At 33.9% G+C, this 12,635-nt stretch overlaps 1 protein-coding gene across 2 annotated transcripts in view; it reads right to left on the reverse strand.

The window, feature by feature from the left end:
* Nucleotides 1-12,635, reverse strand: part of LOC125050779 (eEF1A lysine and N-terminal methyltransferase homolog) — a 368,946-nt gene that overhangs the window by 200,631 nt on the left and 155,680 nt on the right. Inside the window, exon 3 of one of the 2 annotated variants that reach the window (XM_047650778.1) lies at nt 11,424-11,542. The exons of the other annotated variant lie outside the window; for it this stretch is intronic. Coding sequence (XP_047506734.1) covers nt 11,424-11,542 — 119 coding nt within the window. The remainder of the gene's footprint in view (nt 1-11,423; nt 11,543-12,635) is intronic. 2 annotated transcript variants of the gene reach the window in all.

The raw sequence follows: 12,635 nt of genomic DNA on the forward strand, positions 1-12,635 counted from the left end.
GCAGTCCCTGACACAGCCTTAGTGCTGGAGCTCTTTTGAGAGTGTAACGGGTGCTGACTTGAAAGATGTGTTTTTTTAACACAAATCAAGCGCAGTCCCTGACACAGCCTTAGTGCTGGAGCTCTTTTGAGAGTGTTACGGGTGCTGACCTGAATGAACATTAATCAGGCGCAGTCCCTGACACAGCCTTAGTGCTGGAGCTCTTTTGAGAGTGTTACGGGTGCTGACCTGAATGAACATTAATCAGGCGCAGTCCCTGACACAGCCTTAGTGCTGGAGCTCTTTTGAGAGTGTTACGGGTGCTGACTTGAAAGATGTGTTTTTTTAACACATATCAGGCATAGTCCTGACAGCCTTAGTGCTGGTGCTCTTTTATGAGTACAACGGGCGCTGTTCCGAAAGATGTGTTTTTTTAACACAAATCAAGCGCAGTCCCTGACACAGCCTTAGTGCTGGAGCTCTTTTGAGAGTGTTGCGGGTGCTGACCTGAATGAACAAAACGATACATTATCAGACAAAGTGTACAAACGATGTTGCTCTCCAAGCCATATTATAGTGTGTGATAACTGTAGTGACATTCTTTACAGTGATGTGTATGAACTTCTTAGTTGTAGCTCGTACAAATTAACAAATTTAGTGCGAACTGTATTCCTTAGAGATACTTTAAAGTGTACCGGCATATGTCAGAAGTTCGGTTTAGATTTTAAAAGTACAAAGACTATAGAATTTAGTGAGGAGCGTGTAGAATACATGAACGCTTTATTTCCGCCAAAATATTTGGCCGCGTTGTGTAACATTCTCGCTATTAAAGAAAAGAAGGTCGTTCTGAATACGAGTTTTGAGTCTGAATTAAATGTTACCACAAATATAACCGTCGACGAATCGCCTCAAAATCATAGTGAAACCAACAGCGAACAAGATGTCAAATTAATTGCAGTAAACACAGTCAGTGACAAAGATGATGAAAAAACATTGACATTAGAAGAGAAACCTACAGTACCTGAAGAAAAGAATGATAGTACTCCTATAGATATAAAAGAAGATAATAAAGATGAATCTAATGTGGTAGTTGAAGACACGGTAGTGCTAGTTTCCCAAGAAGACATATTACCCGATAGCAAAGTTGAAACTGCAGAAGCAGAGAAACAGGATATATTGAAAACAGATACGAAATACAGTAAACCGGAAATATTGATAGAAAAAACCAAAGATTCGTCAAATAATGCTGAGGATATAAGTGAACCCGTAGTTTCTATTGACGGTGACAGCTTTATATCCGATTTTGATCAGATGGCTGTAGACCCGCAACCAGGCAGTCAGAATACTGTTAATCAGAACCAAGCACAATCGACGATACAGAAGGAATCTGTGTTTCTGCGGCTGTCAAATAGGGTTAAGGTAGGTGTTTATTATTAGTTTTTAATATAATAGTTTGAATTAAATTAAAATTGAATTTAAGAGTATGAGTTATATATTTCAAATCAGATTTAAAGCTGTGCCGGGTACAAACTTTACCTACTCGATACTCGGTTTTGTCTCAACCAGAGAAGTCCTCGATCGAAATATTTGATACGGCTACGGATTGCAACTTCCCTAATGCATACAAACTTATTCAGTCGAATTGCAACGTTATGCACTCACCTGTCTTTTTTCATTCCAGCGTATTAAATGCATTGTTCTTTGACAATATATTTAATCGAAGCCAAATAGTGAAACCATATACATATCTAGTGTATAATATATATGACAAATATTTTTCTAATTTCAGACGCTCGAGCGTAACATGTCTCTCTCTGGGCATTATCTAGAAGAGTTGAGCAGGCGATATAAGAAACAGGTTGAAGAAATGCAGAAATCTTTCGAGAAAACATTGGTACAGATGACAGAAGAAAGAAAGAAAAGCAACGAATGGGAACAAAAGTACATAGAGCAAATGAGCAACTTGCAAGAGCAACTAGCTAAAATGGCCATAAATATGGAACTACTTATGGAAGATCGAGATAGCTGGTTCGGAAACGTAACGTTCTTTAAATTTATAGTTTTCCAAGTTTTAATAGTTATAGGAATCATTTATTATCTGTTACAAAAACAAAAGCCAGAACCAGTCATATTGCATGTACCGAAAAAGATAAAGAAAAGACAGGAGAAATTAAGAAGGCGATCTGTGGAAGGTGTGAGTGGACATGCAACTCCTGCTGCGAAGAAAAGGCGGCCAAGTGAGGAGGCATTCCAAATTGCAAGACAGTCTACCGAAGATGTAGAAATAGAACATAACCATGGAGAATGGCAAGTAGCCAAGAAGAACAGGCGACGAAAACCATCAGTGTATCAACAACACATAGAATTAAATACAAACATTAACACAAATCAAGATGAAATCAGAAAGCTAGACGAGAATCCAATAGCGTTAGACGCAAACGAATATTTCGCGACCATACCAGAACCAGTAGATTTTATTGATGTAAATAAAAAAGAGTTACCAAAAACCAACGGGTCTTTCTTCAACAATTTGAAGAACAAGACTCTGAAAACGAGGCGACTCTCGTCTCCCGCTTTCCTAAAAACTTTAAACAGACAAAGTCTCCGAAGTACTCCTAGTCCCATTATGAGGACTATTGAGCCTATTTTTAACGGGAAAATAGGTAAAAAGGCTGCTTCTGAGTCGCCTACTGGTAGTCTGTGGTCAGAATCCACAGATATTTCACAAAACGGACCACAGTATAGTGAAAACGGTAAAAAGAAGAAAAGTTTAAAAAATATCCTTAAAAAGTGTTTTAGGACTTATATAATCATGTTTCTATGCTATTTGGCTATTGTAATTTATTTCAATGTGGATGTAATTATTGTTAAATTATTGTATATTATTTGTATGAATGTTAGAGCTGTGTAGGTGCCAATTGTGATAAATTAGGGAGCCTAATGATAGTTGTTGAATTGTTTTGTAATGCCGCTTGGGACAATAAAGTAAATTGATCATGGACACTAGTCGAGTGAGCGAATACAAAGAAATGGCATTAAATGCGTTTTATTTTATTTTTGTTGTTTCATTTAGACACCATAGCATATATTTGAATAGAAAGTAGATATTTTAAAGTTAAAACCTTAGCTTTACCTATATTAGTTATTAGTAGATAAATAATCATTAAATCATAACTATTTTACACAAGGTTTCACACATATTTATGAAATGGTTAATTAAAGTTTCATTATGTCGAAAAAATTGCCAAGAAACGAGTCGATCTACCAAAATAGTTGTCTATAAGAATTGCTTAATATACTTGTTTTGGTCTAAGATGAAATTATAGCAAATTTTTAAACTTTTATTCACCTATTCGAACCAAGGAATCAATCTCTTATATATTTCGTAATACACATACACGTACATAGATACTTATATTATTGCAGTTCTGTGTCTTGACAAATGCCATTATTTATTTTTTTTGAGTCAGAGGTATGCCAGCCTCCTCAAAATGTAGAGATTGTAGCGGTACTAGAACTACGTAATACGTTCCACATTGGCGCACAACCGTGATTCGAAAGCACGACCTCTGGGATGAAGTGCACGCTAAAAGGGTCTTCCTAATTTTTAAACCTTATCAACAAATCAAAAATATATCACTATTTTGCATAACTTATTTAACGTTGAAATGTCTAACATGTGCTCATTACGAGAAAGAGGTAGAACCAATGCATACCTTTACTACTTAATAAAAAAAACTATATAACTTAATAACTTTATTAAAATATATATACATCTATGATTCAATAGTAACAGCTTGCAAAAAGTCTTTTAAATCAACACATTTTATTTTAACTAAATTATTTTTCCGCGCAGTTGCGTTTAAATTTTTAGCAGCTTGTTCTAAAACTTCAATATTATAAGGCATATTGCTATTTGTAGCAAAAATTATTTCATTAACTTCTTCATACAGTTTAACCGACGCTATGTGCTTAAAATGCCGCTTTAGCGTTTCAATCGTTTTCTCCTGAAGACTTTTATCTCGACACACTAAGTTGAGGATAAAGTGACCTAGAAAATGTTTTTTTTAATATTACTTCATGGTTAAATTAGTAAATACATAATATAATCATAAAACTGATATTTTAGTTTTTAAAAAAAGGGTGCGTATACTTCTTTGGCATTATTAAAAATAGTTTTTGATTGCATGCAAATAATTAATTACAATTAAATAATCAAAGACTGGAAAAGTAGTCATTATAGTCAATAAAGTTCAGTTTACATTTGAAAAATTAAATAAATAAACTTCATTCTATTAATTTTGTGTCACGGTGCGCGCGCATCGTAAAATTTCACTCATCAATTTTTCATAACGCACCTAAAGAAGTATAACTTCAAAAATACATGCTATTTATCTTAAAACAAAAATTATATTTTCTAAAACATCTTAAAATAAAGTTATACCGTCATTCGTAAGTATCCTCTCGACGTGACTCAGTGCTTCATCCTGCAGAAACTGTTGCGGTGGACATGAGAGGCCCAGAGTTCGATCCTTGCTGTCTACATCAAACATCACGCAGCTATACTGGCGGCCTGGAATTGAAAAATCTTTAATTAAAAAGATTACAAACAATGGGCTATATACCAGTTTTATAGTTATTTTAATCCAATAATTATTACTTATTTAATGTATATAATGGGTATGATGATATAATAATACTGGTTTTTTGTTTTTTAATAGTAATTCTTTTTAACTAAATAAGTAAAGAAATGAAATGTACAAATTAAACCTCTTAAACCATGATATATTTATTGTACACAGTATTCACTATTTAGTTTCATGATGCCATAAGTAGCTTAGGGAACGTTCATGCAGTTATTACGTGTCCGTCCCCCCCCCCCCCCCGTAACGCGCCGTAACGTTTTTCTGTACATAATAATAAAACGTTTCGTGACCACCTAGGGACTCTTTATACCTAAAAGTTACCATTATGTGGTGTAAAGTACTGGAAAGTCGTTTTTTTAACAATAACGCGTAATTCAATCCCCGCCCCGCATCGTAACGTTTTACCAAAGGACCCCCCCCCCTTCCAAAATTCGTTACGTAATACTTGAACACTCCCTTATTGGAGAGAAGGATGCAAAGGAAATTATTTCTCATTTTTTCAAGCATTTCTACAATAAGCAGTATAGACGAAGATGACTCATCCCTTATTTGTAATACACTATCTAAAAATGTTTTATAAATTACTTACATATCTCAGCCTCTTCCTTCAAGAAATCCAAACCATCTTTAATTTGCACACTCAATCGCTCATCTACTTCCAACTCAAACTGATTTTTGGCCACTTCCAACATAGCTGGGTCCAAGTCCACTGCAGTGATTTTCATTTTTGGGTAGCATTTTTTGAGAAACATACATAGACCGCCTCCACCTAGACCTATTATGGCTATATCTGTTGCCGGGGTCAGATGCAAACATGCACACATAAAGGAATGGTATTGAGATATATGACCAAAATCAATTACTTGCTTTGTTTTGTTCTTCTTTTTAACTGAAAAAAAAATATTTCAAATATGACAAAGATATTGAAATAATAAATATTCATTTATCAAATTAATTGAAACTTATACAAGTTATTATAATTTTAAAGTAAACATAATTAAGAAGCAGTGTTGATGTCAAATTAAATTCAGAATATATATGTAATATGTATGTAAATCTTAATAAAATATTATCTAACCATGATTAATGCAAATCCAAAAGTAAATATAATTATTATTAATTTATGACGCGCTTATATCCCTTAACGCTTTGTTTAAATTTGAATCGTGCCAAAGTAAAGATATATAGGTAAGTATTTTTTTTATTTTTTTTTTTATGGCTCTGGCACGGTTTGTGCATTAGCCAGCGTCAAGTATAGGATTTTTTATATAATTCGAGCTAGTCTATAGAAATTCGACCGTGTCCTCCATGTACGGTTTAGGCACTCGCCCGGTACCGCACAACCCTCCCAAAGGCCGAGAACAAATCGCGGGCTTCAAGCCAGAGGGGCGTATAAAAAAAAATCGTTTTTTTTTTTATTACGTCAATTATTTCTAAGTTTATCGATACACCACCTCTGTTTTTTTCATATTTGTAAGTTAATTACTTTAGAAGATATTAATAAAATACTTTTAGGCGTATAACTGAAGTCAGATATTATTTTCATGCCAGAAAGACGTACCGCGGTCGTAACCACTAATGACGAATTGTGTAACGAACCACAAAGTCGTACGTACATACGATTTCATACGATTATCGATTTTCATATGACCTACCAATATATTATCGGGCCATATAGACGTATGTTCATACGACTTTCGAATTTGTTTTGATTACCAATAAAATGTCATGCCAAAAAGACGTATGCGTATACGACCTTGAATTCGCGCCGCGCTCTTTCCACCCGCGCAGTCGCAGTGTTCAATAGTCGGCCGTATAGAGTGGACAGGCGGAACATAGAAACGGATTGATGATGACAGCAATGACTCTGTAGCAGACCCTAATTACCAACCTGAAGACGAGGAAATTCAGTGCTCGCCAATGTCACCCATTACGTCCTCATCTTTAGTTCAAATTAAACAAACAGTCAGCATTACTAATCCACAAGAAATAGAAGAATCGCCCACACTTGAAAGTAACCTTGATGGAATGGAAAATTTAGGCTTTAACGGTGATGACTTTAATGTTCCAATATTATATTCCAATAAATCACCATTGTCAGTATTGAGGACAAACAAGGATTACGAACTACTAGAATCATCGGTTCCATCAATAGAAAAACAACTTACACCGCTGTTTACACCAGTAGCATCCATACACTCAATAGGAAGCCCTAGCATTATAGAAACTTCTGAAAACCCACATAACGAGAATCTGTCAACTTTCATTGATGACAGCGATGACTCTGTAGCAGACCCTAATTACCAACCTGATGACGAGGAAATTCAGTGCTCGCCAATGTCACCCATTACGTCCTCATCTTTAGTTCAAATTGAACAACCAGTCAGCATTACTAATCCACAAGAAATAGAAGAATCGCCCACACTTGAAAGTAACCTTGATCGTCAAAAAGTGAAAAGATGCAAAAGAAAAATACCGGAAAATTGAAAAAAAAACATTAGAAAAACGAAGAAAAATTGCGGTGAAACATACATATCAAGTCAAGGAAAAAATGTACCGGCAAAAAAGTGTGGCAATGAAAATTGTAAGTGTCAACGAGCTTGTCATACAAAAATTGATAATAGTACGAGAAAAAATATTCATTTGTCATTTTGGGGTTTGGGTAGTATTTAAAGACAAAGGGATTTTATAGTATCGAACGTGGTTTCAACTGAAGCAACAGGATCACGTGTGACAAACTCGAGAAGGAAATTCACTTTGAATTACAGTTTCAAGATTAATTCGGAAACGGTAAATGTGTGTCAACCTTTTTTTCTTCGTACACTGGATATCAGTGACAAGATGGTCCGTACTGCTTTGAAGAAAGCGCGCCGAGGAGTGGGTAATATACCTTCCCCTGATAAAAGAGGTCATCACATACCTTGCAACAAATTTAGCGAAGACAACATAAAGTTTGCTAATGATCACATAGATTCATTTCCAAAAGTGCCTTCTCATTGGTGCCGTAAAGATACAAAAAAGATTTATTTGGAGACCATTCTTAATAAAGAAAAAATGTACGAATTATATAAGCAGCAATGTTTGGAGAACCATAAGAAACCCATTGGAAAAACTTCGTATAAAGAACTAATTTTAAATAAGAATATAGGTTTCCACAAACCAAGAAAGGACCAGTGTTGGTGTAACAAATATGAGCAATTAACTGAAGAAGAACAAAAGGCGAAACACGAAGAATACGAAGAGCATGTTAACAGAAAATACTATGCACAGGAAGAAAAAACATCGGATAAAATTAAAGCAATAGAAGATATGCTTATACGCTCGCATGTTTGTACTTTTGACTTTGAAGCAGTGCTATATTGTCCTTTGGTTTTAGGAAAACCTGTATTTTATAAACGGAAGTTAGGTAGCATGAATTTCACAATTCACAATGCAGCGACTAAACAAGGCTATTGTTATTTTTGGCCGGAATATGAAGGCAACCGTGGATCAAACGAAGTATCAACATGTCTCTATAATTACGTCTCAAATCTCTCCAATGTCGATCACCTGATTTTATTTTCTGACTGCTGTCCAGGGCAGAATAGAAATTCTGTGCTTGTTGCTATGTTCAATTATATCATTACATCACCTGACAATGAGATTAGAGTCATTGACTATAAATTTCTTGAACCTGGTCACACCTACATGGAGTGTGACAACATGCACTCGACAATTGAACGAGCTTCTGAGTATGCCAAAATCTACATCCCTGATGACTGGCAAAATGTCATACGACTAGCTCGTAAAGACAATCCATATAATGTTCAAGTTATGGAACACACAGACTTTTTGGATTTCAAATCACTGCGAAGTACTATTATTCCAAATACAATGAAAGCCACTGATGGAACTGTTTTGCAATGGGCTAACGTAAGATGGTTACGATTTAATAAAAACATTCCCCATTCGTTGTTTTTTAAATATGATTACTGGGAAGAATTCAAAGAGGTAAAATTAAAGGAGAGAGTGACTAGATCGGAACATAATTCGAATCTTGCAAAACTGTACCCAGGACAAATTTTGTTAAAACAAGCAAAACATAAAGATCTGATGGAAATGTGTCGAGATGGGACGATAACCAAGAATCATAACTACTACTATGAAAAACTTCCTGTTCAGTCTGTATCAGGATCGTGCCTCAGACTAGGCCTCGTCAAGATGATGACGAATTGGAATTATCTGCAACACGAGCCTCATATTTAAGACGTCGGTCAGGGAAAAAGAATTAATCAGTTCATTTGATAAGAACCTACATAGATGTTTGAACTTATTACTTTTGCTTGCTCAGTTGGATCTAAATAGATTAAGTCGTTTGCCTGTACCTGCTCTAAATTTAAATGAGATTGCATGCAACTAAATGGAAAGTACTTACTATTCATGTTTTTCATCTTTATAGATATTTTTATAGATGTATTTTTTTTGTTTGTTTATTTTGTTTCTATTTAGGTAAACATCTATTTTTTAATAGGTAACCAAGTTTAATACTATTCATGTTTTTCATCTTTATAGATATTTTTATAATTAGCAGTTTTTTTAGTTTGTTTATTTTGTTTCTATGTAGGTAAACAACTTTTTTTCAACAGCTTTAAGATCTCTGCAATCGTGAATGCTGAATACGACCAAAGAAACAATAATTATCTTTGTAGTACTAGAGTGTTAATTATACCTATGCTAAGTTTTTCTTTTAAAAGTTTAATGGTTCCAAGTTCCTTTTTAAATAATAATAATTTTAAACTATTTTTGTGCCTTGTTTTATTTCACTTACGTCTGTCTTGGAACAAAACTAATTTTATATTTTTGACAAGCCAGACGGACGTGTAATCTTCAAAAATGGTAGAAATACTGCATTTAATTATATAAAAAATATTTATTTATGATATTTCACGATACTTGAACTAAGTTCAGATGTTTTTTTAAATATTTCATTGCGTAAAAAGCTTTTGTATTTTACGTCCATCCGATAAAAGCGTTTTCTGAGAAAAGAAAACATACGGTTTGCCTACAACTGTCGAGCCAAATGGAAGTAAGTGCAATATTGCAAGTTTTTAAATACTTACAAAGAAAATAATCATTTCACGTTATTAAGAAAGTACTTTAGTAGACACATGTACATTTTCAGATAAAGAGATACATTGCAAAAAAACTTATTAAGTTTTTTTTGTCTCCTGAAAAGTAGGGGTATTGCTTATACGCCCCTCTGGCTTGAAGGCCACGATATGTATATAAAAATGAAACCCGTTTTCCGTTGTCACGACATAACATGAAAACGGCTTGACCGATTTGTCTGAATTTTTTTAATAATATTCCTTGAAGTACGAGGATGGTTCTTACGGAGAGAAAAATTAAAAAAATTGAGTGAAAAAGTCTAAAAACAACACTTTTCTATATTCCCATACAAAATATTCGTAACAATACTTAAAAATCAATTTGAACTTTAATACCATACCATAAAGTTCAAATGTTATTGGTGGGGTTCCGGGAAGGTAAATTTTTATTTTTTGACATAATTTATTTGTACTTATCAACTTTCTTTTTTTTATCTTACTAGCTAGACCGGTGTCCCGAATAGCAGAATAAGTATTTAAAAAAAATAAAGAATCGACTGTTAGGCGGTACGATGTTCGCCAGGCCAGCTAGTAATTGATAAATATTTCTCAAACGGATACTAAGTAAAACTATGGATTTTCTGAATTATTTGATAACATATTTAACGCAAACATAATAATATTTTAAATTCTCACTAAGTTTTCTTTAAATGTTTAGTAATCGTAAAAATCAAAAACAACTTTAATCATTAGAATTAATGAAAAATTAAAAGAATATACTGTTTTTTCGAATATTCGGAACCCTTACCTTATTTAAAGTAGTATCTATATAAAATTATCAAAATATCAAAAAAACACTAAAATATTCCTCACAAAACAGTGCACTTTCCAAATCTTTTAGACCAAATGTTGTGTTTGGTGCAGTGTACAATATAATGATGGAATACACCTCCGCAGCGACTACGATTGGCCCAAAATTAAGGCGTGGCACGCATACTACAGAAACTGTGCAGTCGCTAATGTTAAAACTAATTTAATATAAAGGTTATCATATATATGTCAGATACATATCTGTTTTCTATATAAAAAGGTTTTAGAATTGGTTGAGCCATACGCAATGTAATCACGATGGACATGTTTATACCGTGGTGGTGCCTGGGATTCAAACCGACTTGTCTTATACCTAAACTTTTGCCGGACTTTTGTGTCAAGGCTTATAAAGATTATTAATAATAAATTCGAATTTATCTGGAACTTTAAACATTGTAGTTCATAGTATGTATTTGCGAGTATGGTATTATAATATTAAGATAATATTCAACATGAAATAGCCTTAAAAAATATGATTTTTTTATTTAAGTTATACACTCTATATCTTTTTGTTCTTTTCAACACCGAATAACGGGCACGTATCCAAAGAAGCGTGTTAGTAAATATTATGAAGATCCTTCTGGACGTTAATAAACAGCTATATTCATATTCTAATTATAGATGATACAAAATGTAAGACAAATTAATTATGATAATGTAATATTCACTGAAATAAGTTATTGCTTTCATTATAAATTGGGTTAACCAAGTATGATAAGATCAATAATAATTAAGATATTATAAACATGATATGCAGATTTTACAAACAATATCTGGTCTGTTATATTATTTACCACAATAAATTTGCATTTCTTAATCAAATATCAATCAAATATTTTACCTTCCCTGCGGCACAATAAATACAGCATATTTGTTAACAGCTTGCGATTTTTTCTTATCTACAACATACAGAGTGTAGCGGGGAGTATCTTCCCCAGGCATCATAAGGTCAAGGGACACCTGTCAAAATGAAAAACCTACATCTTCAATTGTTTAAAGAAATCCTGTCAGCATTTCATAATTCATAAACATAAAGAAAAGTTACAAAACTGGTTAGTTGCCATGCTTTTTCAAAGAAATATACATAAGTGACCTAAGCTTTTCCTACTGGCTAAACATATAAATATACTTTATATGTACTTTATCTCTGTTCCCTCTCTGGTTTCTACCATATTTTATATTCTATTAAATCATAAGAGTCAGCATATAGATAGCATAAATGATTTATTCAATTAGATTTAACAAAACCTAGCCTTTCATACATAATATTTATGCCTTCAAAAGTTTTTAATAGACAAAATACGTAGTTGGTCCCAAAGTTCTGTCACTGGCACATTATTTTTAAATTTCGAACATGATTTTATAAAAAAATTATTGCTTTCTATTTTTGAATGTTTGACTTTTGTTTTAAAACAAAAAACAATCTCTTTTCGTAATTTTTCACGATGGAGTGGACATTGAAAGAAAACTGAATAGCTGTTATTGCGTTGCACCGCTGTGGGCACTCGCTGAGTACCATTTTCAAGTTGCTCAAAATTTTTAATACAACGCTTAGGTTTGTGTACCGTACTATTGATAGGTACAATGAAGTCTCCAGTGTTAAGGACAAGAAAAGAACTAGCCCTAGCATACAGAGTGTACGCTAGGAGTTGTGAAGAAGCTGGAAATAAAGTTCCGAGGGTGCAACATGGACATCATCCACCATAAGTAATGGTCTGGTTGGGAGTGTCCTATTACAGGCCAACTGAGGTTCATTTTTGCGAAAAGGGGCAGTTCAGCAAGAATTTGCACCTGCACACAAAGCCAAGACCACTCAAGCCTGGTTTGAGCCTCAAAACATTGACTTAATAAGACATTAGTATTGGCCTTCCCTTAGTCCGGACCTTAATATTTGGCAGGTCTTAAAGAGGAAGGTCTATGATAAACCCCATAAAAATTTGGAGAGTCTGAAATCGACATCAATATGGTGCATGCTGTGATAGACGTCTGGCCGCGGCGCTTATGGGCCTGTATTAAAAATAAGGGAGGTCATTTCAAATAATTTTATGCTATT

This window comes from Pieris napi, chromosome 7 (genome assembly GCF_905475465.1).
Source record: "Pieris napi chromosome 7, ilPieNapi1.2, whole genome shotgun sequence".
Classification (NCBI taxonomy): Eukaryota; Metazoa; Arthropoda; class Insecta; order Lepidoptera; family Pieridae; genus Pieris; species Pieris napi.